Source organism: Hyaena hyaena, unplaced genomic scaffold, assembly GCF_003009895.1.
Source record: "Hyaena hyaena isolate Hyena2069 unplaced genomic scaffold, ASM300989v1 scaffold_418, whole genome shotgun sequence".
Taxonomy (NCBI): domain Eukaryota; kingdom Metazoa; phylum Chordata; class Mammalia; order Carnivora; family Hyaenidae; genus Hyaena; species Hyaena hyaena.
In genome coordinates, this window is record NW_024081051.1 from 512,297 (window position 1) to 525,483 (window position 13,187).

The 13,187-nt window shown below is 45.2% G+C and overlaps 1 protein-coding gene across 1 annotated transcript in view; it reads right to left on the minus strand.

Moving 5' to 3' along the window:
- STK24 (serine/threonine kinase 24) overlaps window positions 1-13,187 on the minus strand; it is a 116,666-nt gene that overhangs the window by 56,036 nt on the left and 47,443 nt on the right. Inside the window, exon 2 of the mRNA XM_039252534.1 lies at window positions 9,692-9,922. Within this exon, the coding sequence (XP_039108465.1) occupies window positions 9,692-9,922 (231 nt within the window). The remainder of the gene's footprint in view (window positions 1-9,691; window positions 9,923-13,187) is intronic.

Below are 13,187 nucleotides of genomic sequence, written 5' to 3' on the forward strand. Positions count from 1 at the left end.
AACAAAGGATACCTCTCAGAAGAACAATGGAGTCTGAGAAGATATTTTATCATATCTAAAATGGATTTTAAAAATCAGTAACCTAAATATACATATCAAACACTAAAAACCAGGAATGTGTACGTGATATATACGTGCAATGGACTACTATTTAGCAATAAAAAGGAATGAATTATCAACACATGCTATAATAAGGATGAACTCTGAAACCATGTATGCTTTGGGCGCCTGGTGGCTCAGGTGGTTGAACGTTTGACTGGTGGTTTCAGCTTGGGCCACAATCTCACGGTTCGGGAGTTCAAGCCCGGGCTCTACACTGCTTGTGTAAATTAAAAAAAAAAAAAAAAAGTGAAAGTAGCCAATAACAAAAGGCATGTATCATAGGATCCCATTTATATGAAGCTTCCAGAAGAGACACAGAGTACATCAGTGGTACCTAGAGCTGGGTACCATCACTATAGTCATGGCTGTGAAAACACCAGAAACCAGTGAAGGGTGTATTTTACGTGGATGAATTTAGAGAAACTAAAAAAAAAAGCAGAGTATAAAGTCGTAAAGCTATTCAGAACATGCTGATCTTAACTAGAATAAAGATCCCACTCCAGAATATACAGTCCAGAGAGCTGACGGAAATAAGAAGAGCAACATGAAAAGACACTCAAAATCACAAGTCAATGGAGAAATGCAAATTAAGTTTATTTTAATAGTTTATTTATTTTTGAGACAGAAAGAGACAGAACATGAGCAGGGGAGGGGCAGAGAGAGAGGGAGACACAGAATCCGAAAGAGGCTCCAGGTTCTGAGCTGCCAGCACAGAACTCGATGCGGGGCTCGAACCCAGGAACCACGAGATCATAACCTGAGCTGAAGTCGGATGCTTAACCAACTGAGCCACCCAGGAACCCCGGAAAAATACAAATTAAAACTGCAATGAGGGACACCTGGCTGGCTCAGTCGGAAGGGCATGCAACTTTTGACCTCGGGGTTGCAAATTCAACCATCACATTGGGTGCAGAAATTACTTAAAAAAAAAAAGAAACCCACAAGGAGATACCATTACACACCTACAAAAATGGCTAACATAAAAAATGATAATGCCAATGCAAAATGGTATGGCCACTGTGGAAAATCAAACATACACTTACCATATGACCCAGCAATCCTACTTCTAGTATTTATCTTCGAGAAAGGAATACTTATGTTCATACAAAAACTGTATGTGAATGTTTACAGCAACATTATTCATAAGGGGCAAAATCTGGTAACCACCCAACTGGCCTTCGACAGGCCAATATGGTACATCATTACAACACTATGCCACTCAACAATAAAGAAGTACAAACAACTGATACAGGCACAGACATGGATTAATCCCAAATGCATTAGGCTCACTGCAAGAAGCCAGTAACGAAGATGTGTGATTCCATTTATATGGTACTCTGGAAAATGTAAAACCACAGGGACAACATAGAGATCAACAAATGCCAGGAGTTGGGGCAGGAGGTTGGGAATTCTCTGGGATATCAGGATTGTTGTATGTCCTGTGTCTGGTGGTGGTTATAAGAAGCCATATGCCTGTAAAGATGCACTGAACTGTAAGAAGTGTAAAGCCAAAAAAGTTTTCACTGTGCAAATTTTGAAAAATTACTATGTGATTGGAAAAAATAAACTCATACACAGTACACAAAATGTTTATCTATTGAAGACGCACATATCCTAAGACCTATCAAAGGTTAGGCTGTGAAAGAAACAGTCAGTGGGGATGGAAGAGGAAATGTAACAAATCAGAACAGACCAGGGTCTTACATAGATCGATGATGATGGGGCCACAAGTGAAAAACAGGAAAAAAGCTCCACTCTCCTCATCTGATGTCCATAAATGGAAAAGGTAGAAAGAAATCCAGTAAGGAAATGGCCAATGCTTGATTTAACAGAATAAAACAGGCCATCTTATTGGTTAGGCAGTTAGCCTAAAGCTCAGAGAGGCTATAGTAAGATCTCTGCCTTAGCAGCAAGAATGATGCTCCGGGTTTAAAAACAACAGTGGCCAAGAAGCGCCTGAGTGACTTAGTTGGTTAAGCGTCCGACTTCAGCTCGGGTCATGGTCTCGTGGTTTGTGAGTTCGAGCCCCAACTTGGGCTCTTTGCTGACAGCTCAGGGCCTGGAGCCTGCTTCGGATTCTGTCTCTCCCTCTTTCTCTCTCTGTCCCTCCCTCACTTGTGCTCTCTCTCTCTCTCAAAAATAAACTTTAAAAAAAAAGTAACCAAAAAGAATAAAAAAATTAAAAACACCTTATGATATACTTAAAAAAAAAAGCAAGATATTAGCATCTCACTTGCTTTTTCATTAACTTCTGACCTTGGTTGTCCTCAATCTGCCAGAAAACATGGAAAATGTTAAAAAGATGAGGGCCTTCCGATACCCAGCACTGATCCAGATATTAAATAATGTCCCAGGGATAGGAATTCTACAGCCAGCCCCCATGTGCTCATGAAGACTCACACTCCCCCTGAGGACACCCGGCGGGGAGGTGAGGGGCTCCTCCTTCCCATTCTGCTGAACCGCACCCCCTGGGAAACCCAACCAGCACTGCTCTCCACAGCTTCGTTTAACAAAGGCAGAGTTTACATAATGGACACTGGACTAAAAAGGGTCGTCAACAGTATTCAGGTAAATGATACCCGCTGTGAACAAGCTTCTTTGGCCCATAATGTTCTGAGGAATCCTACAGCCTTTGTCCTGTGTTCTATCAGAACAAAAGTCACCCAGAAAAGCATCTTTCAGATACCACTGTCCCCAAAATGCTGACTTTTCACAGTTTAGCCTAGCATCCCAGGCTGTATAAAACCACTGTCCCGGATCTGGACACCTCCTGCTTGGGATGCTCACAAAACCCACATCTGGTCTGGCCATAAAAATCACACGGGCATAATCATGGTCCCTGAGCCTCTCTGTCCAAAATACCCCTTGGGCCATTTCCAAGAGTCTCGAAGTCAGCCCTAGAAACACCATTCCTTCTACCTATACATGCGGAGACGAAAGATCGCTGTTCATTCCATGGGCAGCATTTTCTCACCAGTGGTACCAGGGGCACGCGGGCTGTGTGATTCTTTGCTGTGGGGGCTGTCCTGTGCACTGCAGGACATGTAGTCACATCCCGGGTCCCCACCCCCCGCTAGGTGCCAGCAGCACTGTCCCCCAGTAACGACAACTAAACACGTCTGCAGACGTGGCCGCAGGTGCCATCAGTGTGGGCAGTACATGATGGGGCAGCTGGTGGGAGGTACAGCAAGAACTATATTTAGGTGGCTGGGTCCCAATGTCACCTGTTCTTTGTCACAACCGCAGAAAGTCCCACGCTGCACAGGGACTTCTCCAAACAGGAGAGTCTGACTTTCCCCTCTGGCCCTTTAAAACTACCTTTTTGACTCAAGTTCAATTAAGCTGCAAATCATGTCTCACATACTGTACCCATAGTATCTTATTTTCTGTATCTCCAGGAGAATATGCTGGCACCATCTGCCCTCAGGGGTAGGGAGACGTGAGCGAGAAGGAACCCACAAACTTGCATAAGAATTCCCGAAGCACAGGAGAGTTTGTACACATATCAGGCATACATGTTGAGCTCAAATGCTTCTCAAAACTAAATAACCCATCTATATTCTGAACTATGTCAGAAACCAGGTCAAAACAAAAGCAAGATCTACCATGGGGCAGTTGGGGGAAAAGTGTGAGTAAAGATAAATTCAGATGTGTCCCAACAGGTATGTTTATTATCATGTAGCAACACTAATATTTCTTCTCTGAGATAAAAATATCAGGAAATTATAATATAATACAGGGAAGCAAGAGATTCTAGTTTTGTTTCATTCTGGAGATAAAGCATAATGGGCTGATTATATTACCTAAACTTGGATGCCTCTGAAAGTCAAGGGAGAGGCTATTAGTGGTCATGCTGGGACAAGAAGTCCTAACAAGCGGGTGGACAGTAGCCTACCCAGCAGCCTCACTCACAAATATGTCGCCATTTATATACGTTTTTCTTTTACTTTTTTTCCTAAAGGCAAAATGATAGGTTTTTCTATTTCATCAGGAACTACTATTTGCCCTTTGGAGAAGAAAGAAGAAAAAAAGAGACATCAGAAGTCAAAATGGGGCATCTGAGTGGCTCAGCTGGTTGAGTAATTTGACAACTTTGGCTACATCATGATCTCACAGTTTATGGGTTTGAGCCCCGCGATGGGCTCTGTGCTGACAGCTCAAAGCCTGGAGCCTGCTTTGGATTCTGTGTCTTCCCCCCAACTCCCCCTCTTTCTCTGCTGCTCCCTACCGCTCACGATCTGTCTCTCTTCCTCTGAAAAATAAACATTAAAAAAAAAATTGTTTAAGGAGTCAAAATAATTTAATCCTTAAAAGATTACTGCAAAGTGTACCTGTAATGTACATGACACAGCCAATCCTTTTACCTGCATAATTTGTATTTACATATAGTAAATTTTCTAAAACTCATCAGGGGACTTTTCCATATTAGTTTTCTAGTGAACCTGATGAGTAAAACTACCCAAAACATTTTTAGGAACTGAAGAAAAACTTAACTCTTCAGTTGGGGATCTGAATCCAAATTAGACAACTACTTGCTCCACGGAAACATTTTCTTAGTATCAACACAACACAAACTACTAAGATAAACAGGGCTTTTATGTTTTCTGGATTTTTTTTGTCTTGCACTTGATTTGCTCTGGTTACGCTGGCTTGATGTTTGAGAGTACAAAGTAATTTATTATAAAAGAAAATGACAAACCTAATTTTTAGCATATTAACAATCTGTTTTTAAAACTTATGAATTTTGAAGCATTTGGCACAGATAACTTATCTCTTATTAAAAAAATAATTTAAGGGGCACCTGAATGGCTCAGTTGGTTAAGCATCAACTTCAGCTCAGGTCATGATCTCATGGTTCATGAGTTCGAGCCCCACATCATTGGGCTCTGTGCTGACAGCTCAGAGCCTAGAGCCTGCTTCAGATTCTAGGTCTCCCTCCCTCAAAAATGAATAAACATTAACAAAAATTTTTTTAAATAAAAAATAATTAAGTTATCACTTGAGGAAAAACCTCCTACATGCCAGGCACTTTATCTCTATGTTCTCAATCTTGATCAGTAATCCTGCAAGGTAACTGTTAGGTTTCTACCTTTTATCCTTGAGGAAGTCAGGAGCCTGGTGAAAACCCAGACAGTTGAATATCTATGCTAGGATCCAAGACTAAAATCCTGGCTTTGACTCTAGGTGAATCGCAAAGTGGAGATTCTAATAATCTGCCTATCTCCGCAAAACAAAACAACGCCTGACAGAGGTGTACAGCTAAAGAGAAGGAACAGAACTTGTGACCGCTGCAGAAGAAAAGAGACTTAAAATCCTATGTGAGCTCACCATGCCCTCTATTATGATCTTACCGTGTCTTTCCTGCCTAACTAAAACACCAAACAATTCTCTCTCCCCTCCTGCACACCAACCAAATCAACCCTTACGCGCACGCATGCATGCGGGTGCACACACACACACACACACACACACACACACAAACACAGTTTCATTACGACCCTGAGGATGGTATTTTTGTGACCTAAGATTCCAGTGGCTTATGGCTGGGATGCAGAGGCTTCTACTTAATTAAATGTCCTCACTGGTTTAATCTCCCAAACATTAAACCCCTAAACCACAACAAAGGAAGATCTTCTCTGGTGTGCAGTAATAATCTTTAAGGACCTATCCAGTCATCAGATTTATCAAAGGAAACTCAAGTTCTCCCTGCTGAAATTATTCCCTCTCCTCCTTCATCTGACGTTGTTTTTGTTTTTAATCTTTGGGGGGGAAAGTTTGCCACACTGCAGCTCTGTGATTTGATCCCAGCCACAAAGTGGAAATCCACTCCACTCACCTCATCTTTGGTAACATCCAGCATATTCAGACCACTACTTAGCTACCGTTCTTCATCTCTTTTTTCGGACCGGATGACTGAGACCAACACACAGTTAGGCAGCCTCTGAATGCTAACCCAGTAGGAAGATACCAGTTTCTGCTCATTTCTTCTTTGCCCCATCTTGGTTTGTGAAAGTCCTTAACACCAGGTGAAACTGAAGGCCCTCTCTCCCATCACAACTTAAAGAACTAAAAGTATTACCTCTGAATGCTATGGGGAGCTTTTATTTTTTTTATAAATTAAAAAAATTTATAAATTAAAAAGAATTTTTTAACATTTATTCATTTTTGAGAGACAGAGACAGAGCATGAGCAGGGGAGAGGCAGAGAGAGAGGGAGACACAGAATCCAAAGCAGGCTCCGGGCTCTGGGCTGTCAGCACAGAGCCAGACGCAGGACTCAAACCCATGAACCGCAAGATCATGACCTGAACCAAAGTCAGACAGAGACTCAACTGACTGAGCCTGAGCCACCCAGGTACCCCTATGCGGAGCTTTTAAAAGGGCAACAAAAACCAGGGAGCACAGGAATTTGCAACTTACTATCAATGACCCACTGACTCATTCATCTTTTGTGCCAATTTAAGTTGTATCTGACTGGACAGTTAGGACTACACAAACTTAAACTTCATGAGCCTACTGAGATGACAGAAGGGCCTCTGGCTTGTCACTGAGGGTCTTCCTCTGGGCCAGAGAACTTCATAAGACTCTATATGAGAACCAGCGGACAGTCACAGGTCTGGACTTGTGTCCTGCCTGACTTACATCAGCTACTATTGTTTGGAACTAGAGAAGTCCCTTATGTTTTTAATTAGACAGAATCATCCATCTTTTGCATGGTTTAAGAAGTCAAGGTTTTACGGGGCGCCTGGGTGGCTTAGTCGGTTAAGCGTCCGACTTTCGCTTAGGTCATGATCTCGCAGTTTGTGGGTTCGAGCCCCGCGTCGGGCTCTGTGCTGACTGCCAGCTCAGAGCCTGGGGCCTGTTTCAGAGTCTGTATCTCCCTCTCTCTCTGACCCTCCCCTGCTCACGCTGTCTCTCTCTCTCTCTCCTAGTAATAAATAAAAATATTTAAAAAAAAAAAAAAAAAAAAAAAGAAGTCAAGGTTTTACAATGGTGATATTTTTGGCATTCTTGAGGCAGTTATAGTCTCTAAAAGACAATCTACCTAGTAAAACTGAAGACACTCTAGACAAAGTGATCAAAACTTTGCATCCTGCCTGAAGACAGTCAGCAGAGAAAATCACTCCATGAGTTACTCCACTTCCTTTACAGCGTGAGTGACTTTGGAAAGGAACGGCTCACTGAGCACCAAGCCCACCGCCTGTTCGATGACGCACATGATGAGCCGCCGTCTGACAGCCTCTCCAGAGTCAGGTGTGGCAGGGTGGTGGCGCTCTGGGCTGGGGGACATGGGCAGAAAGAATGTGCTCTTCTCTCCAGGCCTCAGCACAGGGACACTTCTCACAGGAGTCCCCACTGGGGCCTCACAATGTCCTAAGGCAGACGCGCACAGCCATGTATGGAAGATGGCAGGAAGACAAGACAGAACAAACTCGATTCCTCCAGCACTGGAGGAAAACCACTCATCAGTCAGGACTACCAGGGAACAAGAAATAAATTTCTATCATATGTGAGCTATTAGACATTTGGGAGGGTTCTTCTAGCAGCTGACATTACGCTAACCAAATAAATTTACTGGGCAACTCTAGATCAAGGTTAGGTTGACTTGGAATGGACGTTCTAGAATTAGTGACTCAGGCAAGAACAGGACATACTGGATGGAATCTCTAAATACGTACAGTGAACACCGTGTTTGGCCACAATAAAGCAATCTATTCCAGTAAAGATTTTGCTGGAGAACTGAGGTTGAAAAGATACTTTTGAACCACTGATCCTTTATTTCCGTAGTTAACTATCAGCTGGCATAAATCACTAATAATTTGTGAGAATCTTCAACCCTTCCTCTTCCAAGGGTACCATAATTCATGTTAAAATACAACACCAGCATGCCACATGAACCCAACTCTGAATTTACTATAAAACTACTGTTGAAGTTATTTCACGAAGGATAGTATGTGATATAGCAGAGTTCAAGTTGAGTTTCTTTAGCTGTTTGGTTTTTCTCAATAGAAATTAAGATCAAGAAAACCTTTGCTTTTCCGTTTGGAAGTCACATGTGTTCTCCTGGATGAGAATCAAAACACAGAGAGCTTCTCTTCCTGCCCTGTCAAGACCCAAAATGGATGCACACCCCACACAGTGTTCACTGTCATCACTGGGGTCCTTCTTCCTCCTTGCTTTGACCTCAGTGACTATGTCCTTCACTGCAAGATTACTTCAGAAATGAGGTATGAATAAACTCAATACATTAAGGAAGGAAAAGAACACTCATTAAGTACCTACAACATGCCAGGTTATTTTTACATGGACTTAATACCATTTACTCTTTGCAACGATGAGCTATATATATCATAATTTTCCATTTTACAAACGAGGAAGCAGAGAATGTTTAAAAAAACAAACAAACTTGCTCAAGGCCATACACAAAGACAAGATACAAGTCCAAGGCATAGGATTCCAAAACAATCTTTCCATTCAAACTGCTGCATTGACCTATGACCAACCTCTGGGCCATCCTTTGCCATCTGACCAACGATATATTGCCAAAATAAGAAGGCTGGATCACCACTCCATTATTTATTTCGTTAAATATTCATTTTAAGTGAATCGATGGTTCTCAAGATGGCCTCCTTCCACTCATACCTCATTATCACATTTCCACAAAATCAAAGCATGTACTATCCCTTCGGACAACACAGTAGGGTGCAGGCTCGCCCATGGAGATTTTAGAGGACACACCCAGGTCAGGAGGAAGCACAACCACACACGGTCGGGGCTCACCGCTACCTCAGGAAGTAGCTCTTTCTACCTATGAAGCATTAGTTTCCCCAAGAGTTATTTTAGAATCGCTGTTCACCAAGTCTTACAGATTTCCAAAACTCCATCTGGGAAGCTACTACATCGCTAAGGTCAGTAAAACAGGCACTGGTCAAGGAACCTGAAACACAAGCGACAGTCTTACACTTTCTCAGTGGGAAACACGAGCGCCCCACGATGTCTACAACGGTTCCGTGCGAACTAGAAAACCGCCTTTAATGCTCCTTTCCTACTTACAGAACTAGGTGAAACCAAGGACAATTTGTAGTGTTTTATCACAACTCCTATAAGTAATTATTTACTTCCCTAGAATTCTTCAAAGTCAAATACAGATAAAGGGACTCACAAAACCTTATCAGTTCCAGCAGTTTTTTAAAAACAGCATTAAATTATAATTGGTAAGTGAGACTATCAAAAGGCTAATATTCTTAGGTTGGCAGGAGTTTTCACAATAAACCAGGCCAAGATTAGGTAAATTTGCGGTTGTCATAACACCTTCCTAATAAATGTGCCTCTGATGGCCAAATCCTGCTCAGAAATACACTTTCTTGTTTGAAAGGGAATTTCAACAAAACACTTTAACCAGAATATATTTCTATAGGTGACATTTAAGATGATCAAACTACCAAAGCCAAGGTCTTTTCACTGCTAAGGTCAGAACATTTCTCCTTCCTCTGAAAGCCTGCTGTGCTATGGACATCCTTCGCGTACACCGCTCCAGTTCAGTCAAGGGCTGCGTCACAGAAAATCGCGTTCCTATTTTCAGGCCTTACCTTCAGGTAGGATCCGTAATATTTGGTTACATATGGGCTGTCACACTGACTCAGCACTGTGATTTCTTGTTGAATGTCCTCTATCTCATCTTCAGCTTCTTCCAGATCAATGATTTTTATGGCAACCACTTTCTGAGTCCGAAGGTCAATGCCTTTGAACACCTCACCGAAAGAGCCCTTTCCAATTTTCTCCAGTTTTGTAAAAAGCTCTTCTGGATCCGCTTTCAGGTTCTGTAGGAGAGAAGGACAAGAAGGGAAACGTCAATAACTCACGGTATGAAGACTGATTTTTCCTTTCACTCATAACATACAGAACTCAGTCTTCCAAGGACTGATCCATTTTCTTCAGGGTCACGCTGGCTGTGACCACAGTTCTTCACATTCAGGACACACAGGTTTCTAAGCTTCACCTCTATGAAACACGGCAAGTGCGCATATAAGAATAACCAGATTATAAAAACTGGGAAAGGGCCCAGTATTTGCATGATTAAATAAAAACCCAACATTTATTTGAACATGTTATAATATACGGATTTATTGAAAAACACTCCTGTGTAAGCAAGTATTCCACTTTTCTCCCTTCCTTTCCCCCGCTCAAAATTTCTAAGTGCAGGTTAGTATATACTGAGCACAGGCTAAGTAGTACTTAATTGTTTCCTAAGAGGCCATGTTTTAAAGTCCAACAAAAATAGTCCTATGCATCTCCACTTACAGCCTCAATATTTTAACCAGAACCCAGAAAACAATAAGAACCTGTTTTCTTGTGTCTTGCTAACATCACCTCCCTGAAATCGCTACAAACGCTCTTAACCACCAACACGATTACATGAACACAGCGTTCGTTTCCAAGGGGCCCAGATGCAGGGACTCGGACCCCCATCCTAATGGCTTCCTGACCACAGAGGTGGGAGCAGCAGTTCTCAAAGGGCAACACCCTGCCATCCCCAGAGGGCATCTGGAAATGGGAGGAGGGCGTGTGTTTGTCACAAACTGAGGGGCGAGGCTGACACTCGGCAAGGAGACCTGGGGAGCCACACATCTCGGCACAAGGAACTGCCTACTGGCACCACCTGAAACCCCACACGGGGGGAGAGGACGGGGGCACCGCCACCACACACCCCTCCCCTCAGAAACACTGGATGTGACCAGGACGACGCCAGGCCCTCAAAGCCTCCCAGTCTGTGTACGAAACTGAAATATGGAAAAGGGAGTAAGGATGGGAAAGGAGGAGGGCTGAAAAGGAGGGCAAGTAACGGGCACAAGGGGAGGAGGTATGGCAGGGGGGAGTAAGGAGGGGAGAGACCAGAATCACAGCCGTTCCGGTGTCAGACGAGCTCCGTGGGCTCACCGGGCGCTCACCGCTAACCTGCCCTCAAGGTGAAACACACAGAGTCCCGAGCAGAGCGTCACCAGGAAGTGGTGAAGCCCAGCCCCCCATGTGGGGGCCGCTATGGGCCCCGCGGAAATCACGTACCCCAGTAATGCATGGGCAAACCAACCGTCATGGGGGGTCTTGGGACACCAGAGACCCCGTTCCTGAGACTGCACACCAAATGCTGTAAAAGCTCACAAAACCCACCAGCCCTAGCGACGCCCTCCCAACCGTCTGCAAGCCCCTTCCTTCCCCTACCTGCTTCCCTCCAGGATGAGAGGGGGTGGCCCTCCTCTTCCTCAAGGCCAATCCCGAACGCTGAGCTTTTGAGTCCATCCTTCTGTCCCCCAGGATGTGGCTTCATCAGTAGTACCCCCTTCGCCGCTCCCTCTTCCATTCAGCTCTCTCTACAGACCCTTCGTCCTTGGCCAACCACTCCGGTTTCTCCCATTTAAAACAAAAACAAAACCAAAACACCTGGCTTCCCGGGCTACCCGGTCACCTTCCTCCTCCACTCTCTCCCCCCTTGAGAGTTCCCGGCAAGTCCCCGGGCCGGTCAGGCGCCCCGCCCTCACAGGTCACCGCAGCAGTCTGGCTCCGGCTCGGGCTCCGGCGCCGCAGTGCGCGATCTGATCCTCCTCCACGAAGCCCTCCCCCTGGTGACTTTCCAGTCCCCTGGCACCTAAACCCTGCCCTCCACTGGCCTCCTCCCCAGGCCCTGGTCCCAGAGGAGCCTTCCCAGACGTGACCCGCGCGGCCCAATCACCGGTGTTCTCCCCACAGCTCCTCGCTGGCCTCCTCGCCCTTCTCTGCTCATTCTCCCCGTACAGTTTCCTGGTTTGGGACCAGGTTCCTCAAACCCGCCTGGTCAGAGTCACCCGGGACGCTTGGGAGATCCCGAAACATCCTCAGTCATCTGTGGGGGCAGGAGAGCACAATCCGTATTTTTAGAAGACCCTAAGTGATTCCGAGGACTAGCCGCCTTTGAGGAAAACCTGCTTTTAAACTACGTGTATGGTGGTAACTTTCAAATTGCTAGCGCCAGCCTTGCCTTTTGAATTTTAATTCCTCGGATCAATCACTTGCCAGATATGTATCTCTACCTGGACATCTCAAGTGCAACATACATGAACCGAATGTGTCATGCCCTGCTGAAGTGGCCGTCCTCCAGAGCACCGGCTCCTTCAGCAGACCAGACACTGAGCGGACTCAGGGGCCACGTCTTACTTCTGTACCCACGTGCCTGGGCACGATGACTGCTGGCCAATAAACGTCCCCTGAGCAGTAAGAAAGCCCCAGCCTTAAACTGACACAAACACAATCCAGGGGGGTAGACACTACAAAGACTACCCTAATTCGGAGGAACAGAGAGTCCAGCAAAGTGCGGGGAGGGCACATCTCTGGCTTGCAAGCGTGAGGAGGCAGCAGTAAGAATCTGCAGGAATAGGGGCGCCTGGAAGGCTCAGGTAAGTAGAGGACTTTAGCTCAGATCAGGATCTCACAGTTGGGGAGTTTGAGCCTCGCGCTGGGCTCTGTGCTCACAGCTCAGAGCTTACAGCCTGCTTTGGATTCTGTGTCTCCCTCTCTTTCTGCCCCTCCCCCGCTGACACACTCTCTCTCTCTAAAAAATTAACATTAAAAAAAATTTTTTTTAAAGAATTTGCAGGAGCAGTGATTCCCAAGTCTTAGGGGCACGTGGGGGGCCTGCTGGAGCACAGACTGCCTGGCCCCACCCCAGAATTCGGGTTCAGCAAATCCGGTATGGGGCCCAAGAATCAGAGTGTCCAGGTGATACGGATGCTGTGGGTCCGGGGGCCACACTTTGAGACCCACCGTGTTCAGGACATCCGGGGAGAGCAGCAGAGAGGCCCTGACGCGCTGACGTGCCGCGGGGCTAACTAACCTGACACCCTTGGCTAACTCTCCCACCCCCAGACTAAGGAAAAACAGTGACATTTCCTTTTCGAGAATTAATAGAAAATGAAGCCAACAAAAACGTACCCGAACTCCTACAATGCTGGAGACGAGAGCGTGAGAGCCTACTACCAAATAACCAAACAGCTCCTCACACGTCTGTGCATCCACGCCCCCGGGCGCCGTGACTGGCACTGCTCCCAGCAGGAG